We start from the raw sequence: 12,606 nt of genomic DNA, 5'->3' as shown, positions 1-12,606 counted from the left end.
CCCAAGCGGGCTCCAGGCTCCGAGCCGTCAGCACAGAGCCCAACTCACGGGGCTCAACTCAAGGGGCTCGAACTCACGGACCGCGAGATCATGACCTGAGCCGAAGTCGGACGCTTAACCGACTGAGCCACCCAGGCGCCCCTCCCGCAAAACTTTCATTTGTAAAACCCACTGCCTGCAAAGTACAGTAAGACAAGGTGTGCCCATGAGCAGGCTAGCATTTCACACTAAGTACATTGCAAAGTGGGAAGAAAAATAGACTTTAAGTAATTTTGAGGAAATAGCTGGGATTTGTTTATGGGAAAAGCAAAAAGAGAATTTCAAATTCATGACCAAAATGAGGTCTGTAGATCACACGAGGATATAAATAATTGCAGCTCAGATGTTTGGGAGTTAACTTGTGTCTGTGGGGCTTGTTTTCCTGTCCGAGGACAGAGCTCTGAAGAGATACTTCTGTTCTCTGCTTCCGTGTTGTCCCTGCTGCTGGACAGGGGAGACGGAGCTGGTGGGGACAAAATGCTCGTCCTTCACCTCTGCGGCCTGCGGTCCCTTGGGTGCAGCTCAGCCCTCTTACATGTCCCTGCCCTGAGGCCCAAGCAGACTCGGACCCAGAGTTAAGGGGTGTGTCTGTGCACGGGTGTCTCTGCACACGTGTGTGTGCGTTTGGGGCAGGAGACAAGGAGAGCCTACATTGGCATCAGCGTTGACCTCTCGGGAGTAACGAAGTGGTTGTTACGGTCTTTCCCTGACCTTAGGCTTCTCTAGTTCAGTTTCTCAGAGTGTGGTTGGTGCCCTGCCGACGTCAGAGTCACCCGGACCCCAGGATGGCTGCCACCCTCGTCCTGAGCCCACAGCCACAATTACTGAATCACTCTCTACCAGGGGGCCAGGGGTCATGCCTTTGAACACATCCCCCAGTGACTCATGCTCACTGAGGCTTGAGAGCTTCTCCGGTTCCTTTACTCTGGAGACTGGTTTTTTTCCGAATCGCTAAGTTACTAGAAATCACCACGTGTGTTTCCTACTTTCTTTCCCACCTTTGGTTTCCAGACACAGGGTAGAGCATTTCACGCTCCTTTTGAGTCCTCTTCCGTAAATAGCACGCTGGAGACGAGGGCGTAGTCTTGAGTCCCGTATTGAAAAGCCAAACTGGGACGCAGTCAGCGCTGTAGAATCTCTTTTTAGACCAGAAACATCTATGTGTGCTTTGTGGGAGTTTTGTTTTGATCAGATGAGTGCAGCTCACAGATTGAATGATCATCTGGGGCAGATTCACGAAAACAGTCTTCATGCCGCTCGTTAGCTAGCCTCAGCTTTCGTGTTTCTTATGCTTCCTGGATGTAAATCAGACCAGGACTGAGTCATGGAAAACCACACGGCAGTCACAGCCAGCACAGCCTCTGGCCAAGGGGCAGCGTCTCAGTAAGTCTCAATCAGAAGCTCTTAATGTGGCCCATTTTAAAGGGAGGAACTAAATAGCCTGAAACAAATTTTGACAGTGAGTGACCATGACCATCTTTATTGATATGAACCCCAGGATACCCCTGAACCCTTCAGGGCTTCAGAAGGACGCTTGGAAACCTCATTTTTATCCTTTTGTCCATATTCCTGTTAATAACTATCATTATGCTAACAGTACAGTTGATACGGTAAACCCATCCTTCCCACTGGATCATAGGAAGTAGCTCTTACTGGTCTGGGACATCCAGACACATTCGAATAAAGCGCACGCCCACTCCCCGGAGCCCGGCCTGCCTCTCCAGCACCGTGGTCTGGCCGCTGGAAGTCTGGTCACTGGAGCAGGACAAGAGGCATCCCCGGCATTTGAGGTCCTGACACCAGGGGCTGAGAAGACAAGTCGGAGGGACCGCAGGGCAGGGTCAGTGACCTCTGGGGAGGGTGGCCGGGCTCTGCTGACCAGGTCGTCTCCCTACAGGAGGGGCAGCCATGAGAGCTGGTGTCAAAGAAGGCGACCGGATCATCAAAGTGAGTGCCCCTCCCCTTCTGTCTGGCACCTGCACCCTCCAGCCTCGCTGCCACCGGGGGCCCCCGGGTTGGGGGCGGGGCCACGAGAGGAGCCGGGGTGTGCCTGGCAGCAGGGGCAGCCTCTAGGAGCCCCATCCTCGGCCCTTCTTGACTCTAAGCAACCGAGCTTCTGGGATGGGTTTTATCTTTCCATTCATTTAACAAACAACAAAAATACAGTTAAGACGGAGAGGCTGAGGCCAGCGAGGGGCCCAGTGCCTTAGGATTCCGTCCCCACACTGCACTGACCTGAGGTCCTGGCCAGCTGCCACCTACTGTCACCTGCCCGCCCTGTCCACCGAGCACAGAGTCCTAGACGTGCTTAGGAGATCCTAGACAAGGATATCCTTCGGTCCTCTCGTGAAGAGGACACAGGCTGGGGCAGGTGACAGGAGTGTGGGCAGGAAGCTGGTATGGAACCGACCAGAAATAACAGATGAAGCTGCAGGTCTCATCCCTGGATCCTCACAGACTGACTGGGAGGACAGAATGTACAGCAGATGAGAACAGAGCAAACAAGTGACCGGAGGTGTCTGGAGAGCACTGGAAAATGGCTTTGAAGGAGTGACATTGCGAACTTGAGAAGGATTCTGTGCATCCATCTGGTTACTTAATAGATCTGTCCCCCAACAGGTGAACGGCACCATGGTGACCAACAGCTCCCACCTGGAGGTGGTAAAGCTTATCAAATGTGAGTTGGAGAGAGCCGAGCACAGCAAGTAGGGGAGCAGGTGGGCTGTGGGGCAGGCCCCTTGACCCGGAGCCTCCTTTGTATGTGACAGAGGCAGCCGGGGTCACGTCTTTAAACCTGATCCGCTGGGCCTGCCCCCGTTCCCTGTGGTCACTGCACGTGCAGACAGTGGCCTCTTGTCTCCCTACACGCCCATGTGGACCGTATCCATATCGGGCCCCTCCAGTACCATTCACTGCCTGTCCCCCCACAGACAGCCTTTCTCATTGGTTTCCTATCTGGGGGGGAGGGAAGCAGAAACACCCTGTTTGTAGCCAGGAAGACACAACAGTCAGGCCTGCCCAGGTAATGAAACAGAAGCAACAGATTTGAGGAAAGAGTTGGTGGGTGGGCCAAGGGGGCGGGGGGCTAGCTTCCACGTGCCTCCTGTGTGCCGGGGGCTTGGCTGAATGTCACGAGAGCTGGACAGGTGGCCGCTGGGGAGTACGGCCACATATCCCGGTGGGACTGTGGTTGGGCGTTCCACGTGAAGGAAGGGAAGGAACGCAGGGCCAGTGAGCTGGGATTAGGGATGACAGGGCGTTAAAGTGCAGAGAATTTTATCTGCAGAATTTTAAGCTCCGCGCAAGGAGAAGGAGGACCCCTCTGTAGCTCGAGTGTCTGCCGTCCAGAACAATGTGCCGCGAGCAAGCCTCTCCTTGTCTGTCTTCCTCCAGCTGGTGCCTACGTTGCACTGACCCTCCTGGGCTCTTCCCCCTCATCCGTCGGCGTCTCTGGGCTGCAACAGGACCCAGCCCCAGCCGGAGCCCCCCGAGTCGCCCCCACGGTCCCACCACCTCCTCCGCCTCCGCCTCCGCCCCCTCCACAGCACATCACGGGGCCCAAACCACTGCAGGTGAGCTCCCCCCTCAGCTGTCATCCGTGGGGAGGAAAGCAGGTTGTGGCTCAGTGTTCTGGTGAGAAGACAACCCTGAGATCCGTGAAGCCTGCCAGAAAGCAGAGCAGAGAGAGGCTGGCTGCAAGAAAGCGGCCACTGCATCCTTAGTGTCCCCCTTCCACGCAAACGCATGGTCTTTCCAGACAGCAGTGGGCTCGTGCCTCCTAAATGGGGGAGACCCCGAGGAGGCCCTCAAGGGCCCTGCTCCACAGCTCCCCCGCACCCCCAGCCGTTGCTGCAAGACTGTGGAATACACTGGGGAGGAGGGGGACATGGAGCCCTGCTGTAGGCAGAGAATTGGGAAAGGACAGACACCAGGAGGGGGCGGACCCGGGACAGGAGCTAAGAGGACGGAGAGGGCGTACTTGGGAGACGGGACGGGACCTCCAGTGGGGAGGAAGGCAGAGCAGAAGTCCCAGGAGACTTGAGGGCCGTTGGACAGCAGAGGTGGTTACGGCCAAGGCTTCTAGGAAACTCCGCAGTAGAAGCCCTGAGGGAAGTGAGGGGCCGAGTGTCACTCCCACGCCCGCGCGGCCCAGGCTGCTGTGGTGGCTTTTCTCGCCTGAGAAATCAGCAGGTAGAGGAGAATTAAGCCGCGGGGCTGTTCCCAGCCCTCACCTGTCCTATGCTCCGTTCCCAGGATCCCGAATTCCAAAAACATGCCACCCAGATCCTTCGGAATATGCTGAAGCAGGAGGAAAAGGAGTTACAGGTAAGGCCCCTGCTCAGGGCGACTGGCCGCGGCCGTAGTGAAACCCACAGCCAAGTGCACGACCTCACTCCGGGCGCGCAGCCCGTCATGGCCAAACCCTACCTACCAGCTGGACCTCGTGGGCCGTGGGATTCGTGACTGCGCAGCCCAGCTGAGAAGGGGGATAGGGACCAGAGCACCTGGTCAGGTCGGAGTAGTAGATCCGCAGGCCCCACGCCAGCAGGTGACAGGCGAGGAGAACACAGCCAGGGAGCAGCAGAACTGAGCAAGGCCTCGGGCTCTCTGGGGAGGGAGGCGGGGCGGGTGGGGGCCCCGTCGGTGGGAGGGGTGCAGAGTGAGGCTCAGGCGGGGGCGGGGGTGATGCGCTCTCACTGTGGCGGGCAGCCAGGTCCTGGCCCGGCCCCTCCGTTTCAGTTCACGTTGCCGTGAGCGTTCGCTGCACGGAAAGCCCTGTTGTTGGGCAGCGTTCAGAGACCGAAAGATGAGGCGCATCTTGCCCTCGACGCGACTGTGCTGACGGAGAAGATTCGTAGCACGATGGGCCAGTTGGTAGGGGACACGGAAGAGAGCAGTTGGTGAATGACAGGGGATGCAGGGACACCAGAGAGAGGCCTCCAAGAGGGACTTCTGTGGGCGGAACCAATGCGGAGGGACCGCGGTGAACGGACCGCGTCAGCCAAAGGCACGCACACGTGAAGACGCACTCCTGGGTTCAGCGGGCATGGAATCTGTGTGGCGGGGTGGAGCACAGCAATGTCGGCACAGAGACAAATGAGAGATGCTCTTTCCTCGTGGCGCTTGTACTCCAGCAGGGGGTCGGCGGATGAAGGGAGGTACGGCTTCCCCCACGTTATAATACGTAGAGGTACTTAAGCGTGTTCGTGTCACGCGGTGATCAGGACAGGCCTACACATCAGGAGAAGAGAAGTCACAGTCCAGAAATTAAACCGTACAGATATAGTCAGTTGGTTTTTGACAGATGCCAAGACCATTTAGTGGACAGAGTCCACAACCAGTGCTGGGCCACCTGGCCGTCCGCACGCAGAGAACGGACACGGACCCATACCTCACACGGTTCCCAGAATTCATTCCAAACCGCTCGAAGACTCACATGTAAGAACTAAAACTATTTTTTGAAACTGCAAAACTCTCGGGGCCCCTGGGCGGCCCAGTCAGTTAAGCATCTGACTTCGGCTCAGGTCGTGATCTCAGGGTTCATGGGATTGAACCCCACACTGGGCTCTGTGCCGACAGCATCGAGACCGCTTGGGATTCTCTCTCTCTCTCCTCTCTGTCTGCCCCTCCTCCATCTCGTACATATGCTCACTACCCCCCTCCTCTCAAAATAAATAAATAAAACTTAAAAAGAAAACATAGGTACGAGTCTTCACGACCTTGGATTAGGCAACGTTTTCTTAGGTAAAACACCAGAAGTAGAAACAGCGAAAAATATAAAATAAAATAAATTGAACTTCATCCAAATTCAAAACCTTCGTGCATCAAAGAACACTGTCAAGAAAGTAAAAAGACAGCCCGCAGAATGGAGAAAATACTAGCAACTCCTATATCCAGTAAGGGCCTAGTACCAGACTGTGTAAAGGACTCTCAAAACTTAATAGTAAAAAAGACACGTGAGCGCCTTAAAAGTTGGCCAAAGATTCGAATAGTCAGTAAAGAAAACGTAGAGATGGCCAATAAGCTCATGAAAAGACGCTCCACGTCATCAGTCGTTAGGGTGATGCGATCAAAGCCCCACAGCACTGCTCCGCACCCATTAGGGTGGTTAGAGCCAGAATAACAGAAAATAACAGTTGTTGGTGACAGTAGCCTGTGTATTTTGTCTGCGTGCTCGTTATCCTCATCTGTTCCCACCATTGCAGGGGGGGATGTGCAGGCACGCAGCCGCTGTGGAAAACGGCTTGGCAATTCTTCCAGATCCTAAACGCAGAGGATCACAGATGCATCGATTCCACTCCCGGGTACAACCCGAGAGGACTGAAAACACACATCCAGGCAGAAACCTGTACGTGAACGTTCTTCGTACCATTGGTCATAACGGCCCCAAAGTGGAAACAAGCCAAAAGTTGTTGGTAAACGGAGGTGGTCTGTCCGTACTCGGCCATAACAAGGTCGGACACACGCTGCACAGCACGGGGACCCCGAACACGTGTTGCTCGTGAGAGAGCCAGGCACAGAAGGCCACAGGCTGTAGGATGACATTTACGTGCAAGTCCCAAATAAGGAAGTCTGTAAAGAGAGAAAGTAAATTAGTGGTTTCGGGGGTGGAGGAGGGGAGAAGTTGAGAGTGACCGCCATCCTGTCGGGTGGTAGCCGCGTTCGGGAATTCCACGGCGGCTTGTATGCTCTGCGAAGGCGCTCCAGGCCACTGAATTGGGCACTTTAAAACGGTGAGGGTTACGTTACGTGAATCACGTGTCAACAGTTTTTACAATGGTTTTTGAGGGCACAGAAGCCCAAAAGAAGGAATAATCATGCCGTAATCAGAGCAGGCTTCCTGAGGTGGCCCTTGAGTTTGGGTTCGGTCTGTTTCACTCTGGAACGTACTTTGGGCCTAGAATTCCGTCTGAGCTTGGGGTTTATTCTGAAGACCATGGGATTGGTCAGGGTTTTGAACAGGGGAATGATCACACCTCCAGACCGGCAGTCTCCACGGAGATGCGTGTTCCGTGCGTGGACACACCAGAAGGCCACAGGGGGCCACGGGGACATCTCAGAGGCAGAGGAGCGGGGCGGGTCCAGGGGCAGGAAATGAAGGTCAGCTTCGGTTGACCGTGCGACGTTCAGATAAAAAGGCCGTGGACCCGGCCGGTGGACGTGACAGGGTTGAGCCTCAAGGGAGAGGGCAGGGTTGGGACAGAGGTTCAGGCGTCCTCAGCCCGAGCTGGTAGTTGAAAGTGGGGACCGGGTGGTGTCACCCAGGGTGCCGGGGCCAGAGGAGGAGAGCGCGCAGGGATAGAACGTGATGCTCCGGTGCTCTTACCGCACACGCACCCGCCCGTAACATCGCTGCTATGGTTGCTGTTACATTCAGATTTCAATTATCTGTCCTCCTCCCTGCGGGACTGAGTTCCTTAAAGGCCAGGGCCACGCCACGTGTCCCTGCACATGCGTGTCCTGCACTGGCATGGCTGGCACGCAAGGCGGGGCGGAGACCAGGCGAGGCTGCGGGCAGCTGTGAGGGAGGGTGGGGGGCACCGGGGCGGCTATCCGAGGAGGGGGCACTGGAGAGGTGACGGCTGGGGCCAGGCCTCTGGCTTTGGCCTTGGGTCATCGGGCTCCTTGGAGGAGTAGCAGTCAGATGATTTGCGGGCAGCAGGGTCTGGCCCCGAGGGTGGACCCGTGTCTGGAGATGTGTCCGTGGATGGAGGGTGAAAGGGCTGAGGGTAGTCATAACTGACGGAAGGGCTCGTGTGCTCGCAGGATGGGGGGAAGGAGCCACTGGAGGGGAGCCCGAGGGCATGAGCAGCGTCTCAGCAGAGTCCGGGGAGATGGAAGCAGGGCTTCTCCAAGGGCTGGGCCCGGGATGTGATGTCGTGTGCTGGGCGGCTCGGACGGGATGGAACGAGAAGTGGGGGGTTGTAAAATGCGGTTGGCAGGTGGCAGGGGGCCTCAGATGAGCTTCGAGAACGTGTGCACCCACCATCTTGTTTAATTGCGAGCCAGCGCTTCCTTCCGGAGTGAAATTACAGTAGCTGCTCCCGCTGAGTCCTCATGGACGCTATGGCGTTCAGGTCTCCCAGCTGTCCCTGTTTTATCCGCGAGGACCCGGTCCAGCTTGCGGGTCTACGCAGCTAGTGAGCACGGGTGGCAAAGTTCAAGTCCAGCCTCCCCGAGCGCACAGCCCAGGCTGTAAGCGCGCCGGGTGAGCGTCCAGCCGGGCACGCACATCCGGCTGCTCCACGGGGACGCTGTGCATCCGCCCCTGGAGCAGGAGAGGGAGAGACTGCCCGGGCCTTCCTGCCGTCCCTCTCCAGCATCGCCTGTGCCCTCACCGCCTCCACACCTCTCCCTCCTCCTAACGTGCGTCTCCCGAAGGCAGAGAGCTCCCATCTCTTCTCTGTTGTGGGGTGACTCCCCGTTCCCTGCCCCCGTGAGTTGTCTGTCCTCCACTAACCACCTTCTGCCTTCCCCCGTCACCCTCGCCCGTCCCCAGCGGATCTGCGAGGTGTACAGCCGGAACCCCGCCAGCCCGCTGGAAGAACAGATGGAGGGCGCCCGGAGGCGCGTCACTCAGTTACAGCGGAAGATCCAGCAGGAGACGGGTGGCTCTGCGGTGAGTGACGCAGGCTGGGCTCCAGGCGGGTGCCGCGCAGACGGCCGGGGGCAGAGCACGGAGAGCCCAGATGGGCTTCTGGAGCTGTGCAGGACCCGGGCTGACCAGTAAGCGTCCAGGACTTTACAAGGAACAGAGAGCAGCAATTCTTTCTTTAGCGCCAAAGGGCCCCTTCCTGCCCCCGATGAGCCTGTGGCGGAAGGAAACACGCACGAACTAAGTCGGGCCCTTGGCTTCAGTCTCCCTGTCACCTGCTCCCCAGTGCTGTCCTTGGAGCTGACGGTTGTCCCTGAGCGATCTCACACGGCGCACGTCTGGAGGCTCCTTTCAGCCCCTGTCCCAGCACTTTGCACATCAGCCCAAGTGAGGGACCCACAGCGCTGACCGTTTTGCGTAAACGGAGTTGCCAGAGAGGAGTGTCCTTACCTGTCCTAGTCAAGGGCTTTGTTATTAGCATCCGTCTGAATCTCCATCAGGCCTTAACTCTTTGGGTAAATACGAAGGAACCCGCCAGAAACTTTAAGATCTCCAAGGATAGTTTTGCCAAAGCTGGTAGAACTTGTTGGAGGATGACTTTCTTTCTTCTTTAGAGCATCCAGATCAAAATGTCTGGGAACCGCAGGCTAGTCAAATTTGAACCGTTGTGTCTTCTGAAGGACAGTCAGTGTCGCATGGCTGGTAGGAGCTCAGGTTCTGTGCTCGCCTTCTGTAAGACTTGGGCAGGCTCCGTACTTCCCAGGAGGCTCAGTGTCTTTGTCTGTAGAACGGAGGTCACAGCAGGGCCTGCTGGAGCGGGGCGGTATTGCGGGAGAGAAGCGTGCCCCTGCCGCTGCCCACACCCGTGTGCTCTGCGGGGTGGTGGGTCGGGTCGCCAGCCCCGGCGTCAGTTTTCCTGCTGCGTAGCTTGGGCACGTCACGTGAGGTCTCTGGGCTCCTCAGTTATGGCAGAGAGCTGTCCCTGCCTCGGGCTTCCCGAAAGCCTAGACGAGATCTAGAAGGGCGGGCTTCCCGAGCAGCCGAGCTCTGTCACCATAGTCCCATCCCCCCAGCCCCGTCCTGTCTGTCGGTCAGCGGCAGTTAGAGGCCAGCCCTCCTCCGCTGCCCTCAGTCACCAGCTTTCCTGGCGGGAAGCTCCTTCTGCGTCCAGCCCAACCGAGGCAGTAGATGCTTTGAGGTCCGGGGTGGCAAATCCGTGGGTTTGAAGAATTTCTCCGCTTCCACCATCCGCCCGACTACCCACGATGCAATGGCTCCCCAGTCTGGGCATTTTTAAGGCAACAGATCAGAAGCAGCCGCTCACTGCGGCAGATAGTCTCTGCGGAGATGAGGGAAGGGGTGGCTGGAGGAGGAAACAAGTAGGAGAGAGGCTTGCAGAACTTGCCACCCTCGGCACCTTTGTTTTTCAGGACCTGCTGTCCCTGTACGGTGACACCGGCCAGAGGTCGTCAGAAGGTAAGTCGGCCCAGCTCTCCATACTCTGGTCCGGTTCCCTTACTCACTGTCCCCTCCCCCTGGGGCAGGTTCAGGAAAGACTGACTGGAGGCCCTGCTCCGGGCACAAGCATAGGGAGAGAAAGCGACATCCACGCACAGGGGCAGCGGGGGCGGCTCAGTCGGTAGACGGGAGTGCGTGACCGCAGCACCGACGGCTGCGGACCAGAGAGGAACTGTGATGACAGCAGTCAGGCCCTTGGGAGGCCACACTGGGGTTGGGGGCAAGACTCTCGGTGATCTGGCACAGCAGAGTCTCATTCCGGGACTGACGTGGCCCGGGCACAGGCACACTGGTGGGTGAGAGCCGGGTGTAGAGCATCTGACCTGAGGGAAACCCGGAAAGGGGGGAAGGTGGCACGTCGCCCCCCTACCCTGCCCACGGGCCCCCCAGGCCACGATGCCACCTTCCGTGTCATCTGTCTCCTTCCCAGGCCGGCTCTCTCTGGATTCCCAGGAGGGGGACAGCGGCTTGGACTCTGGGGCAGAGCGCTTCCCCTCCCTCGGCGAGGTGAGTGCCCACAGGGGGCCAGCCCCGTCTGAAACCACCGTCGGCGTCCGCTCTCCGGGCACCCACAGGTCCTGCCGTCTGTGCGCGCTCCCGGCTCCAAGGGTTCTCGTCGCTGTGCTCTGGGCACGGAAGGGGCTGCACGTGCGCCCTGCGTGCGTGGCTGTCGGAGCCGCCTTTGTTCTGTAAAGAATCGGTGGAGGAAGGCGGACGACGTGTGGGGAGCCTCTGGGCGTGAGGGAGCAGAGCCTGTCCGCGAAAACCGCGGCCTGACCGCACACACGGGTCTCCCTCTCAGGTGGACACCCCGAGCCGGCCGAGGCAGAGCGGCGGCCCTTCTCTCTCTCACAGACCTCACTGTCCTTGAACAGCTCATCTTTTCTGCAGCGGTCAGAAGACTTGGTTCTGGCCTAGCGTTACCTCCTAGCTGCTCTCTATTTGCATATGTAAATTGCAGATATAAACTTGCAAGCTGAAAGTGCAAGTGAACGGAAGAAGTAATCGTGATGTCTGTAAGACACTTGCTGAGCCAGGTTAATTAACACACTTACACCGTAATTCTAAGTAATAGTTGGAATTGTATTAGTGTGTCCTTACAGGACCCAGGATGCGTTCCAGGTATCCTGACGGCCGGGTGTCAGAGAGGCGACCTGGCTTAGAGAGGAAGGCTGTGGGCTGGGTTGACTCCAGGGAATACTCGTGGCTGGGTCCCGAGCTTCGGCAAATCTCATGACCTTCCCGAGTCTTGGTTTCCTTATGTGAGAAGCGGGAGGAGAGGTAGTATCTGCCTCAAAGGGCGGTTGTGAGCATCGAGCCCGGTGCGCCTAACGCGGGCCCAGAGTCGTGGCGGGCGCGGAGGAAGCACTGGGGAGTGCGCGTGCGCCACCGGGCATGGGCCTCACCACACGAGCGGAGCGTGAGTTTCTGGATGGGCTCTCTGTCCCTCTAGGTGCTGAAGAATCGGAACTCGGCACTGTCAGACCCTGGGCTGGACAGTCCCCGAACCTCCCCTGTGATCGTGGCCAGGGTGGCCCAGCACCATCGGCGGCAGGGCTCGGACGCACCGGTGCCCGGCGCCAGCGACCAGGTGAGGGGTCCAGAGCCCCCTGCGGCTCTCCCTCCCCTCCTCCCCTCCTTCAGAACCACATTCCAGTGCGTGGCCTGGACCCCTCTGGCCACACCTGCTTCCTGATAGACTTTTGCCTAGAGAACAAGACGGAAGGACGAACGTGGCTTGAGTGGATGTTTGAACGCTGTCTCGGGCTGTGTGAAGACGGTGAATACGTGTGCAGGGAAGGGAAGGGACGCCCGAGGGACAGACAGCTGTCTGTGTACAGCAACAGATAGATTTGTGCAGTCTTTCTCCCAAACGCTACTCCTCAGTTTTCTCTTTCTGCAGCAAAATCTTATTCTTATTTGGCACCCTGGTACCACAAACAGGTAAAAGCTCAGCTCCCCCAGGACCTGCGCCCGTCAGCATCCCCCCTACCCCAGGGCAAGTCCTGTGGCCCCAGGGTCCTGAAAACCTGATTTGGAAGCGCTGCCCCCAAGAATAGAACCAGGAGGGGAGACCCGGGAAGAGGGCTCTGGGCTCAGCGCAGAAAGCTTGCCGAGGGTCTGAGCTGTCGAGGGCCCAGAAGTGGCCATCCGCCATCCCTGGGGATCCTGGACCCCGAGGGATGCAGAGACCCGGGTGTTACAGGAGAGGAGGCAGCCCAGGATGTGTCTGAGAAATACAGAGGCAGCTGCCCCCGCGTTCAGTCTGTCCGGGCCTCGCGTTTTCATTTGTCAGTGAGCGCCACGCTGATCTCTGACGTACCTTCTGGGTCTCACGTTCTTTGACTCTGTCATTCTGAGCAAAGAGTCTGCGAATAGCAGGAGAACAGGGTGAGTGAGTTTTTGGAAGGCGCTGTCAGGAAAAACCCCTTGAGCGAGTCGGGTGGGAGGGC

The 12,606-nt window shown here is 57.9% G+C and overlaps 1 protein-coding gene across 6 annotated transcripts in view; it reads left to right on the top strand.

Annotated features, from left to right (window-relative positions):
* The window catches only part of ARHGEF11 (Rho guanine nucleotide exchange factor 11), an 88,357-nt gene that overhangs the window by 50,622 nt on the left and 25,129 nt on the right, over window positions 1-12,606 (top strand). For all 6 annotated transcript variants that reach the window (XM_086693337.1, XM_086693333.1, XM_086693336.1 and 3 more), the window contains 8 exons: window positions 1,937-1,986; window positions 2,659-2,716; window positions 3,433-3,611; window positions 4,294-4,365; window positions 8,540-8,659; window positions 10,066-10,111; window positions 10,584-10,660; window positions 11,607-11,744. In XM_086693337.1, the coding sequence (XP_086549463.1) occupies window positions 1,937-1,986; window positions 2,659-2,716; window positions 3,433-3,611; window positions 4,294-4,365; window positions 8,540-8,659; window positions 10,066-10,111; window positions 10,584-10,660; window positions 11,607-11,744 (740 nt within the window). The remainder of the gene's footprint in view (window positions 1-1,936; window positions 1,987-2,658; window positions 2,717-3,432; window positions 3,612-4,293; window positions 4,366-8,539; window positions 8,660-10,065; window positions 10,112-10,583; window positions 10,661-11,606; window positions 11,745-12,606) is intronic.

The sequence above is a fragment of the Puma concolor genome, chromosome E4 (assembly GCF_028749965.1).
Source record: "Puma concolor isolate L17-30 chromosome E4, mPumCon1.1.hap2, whole genome shotgun sequence".
Taxonomy (NCBI): Eukaryota; Metazoa; Chordata; class Mammalia; order Carnivora; family Felidae; genus Puma; species Puma concolor.
The sequence above is the reverse complement of the archived record's forward strand: the minus strand, read 5'-3'. Positions and strand labels throughout refer to the sequence as shown.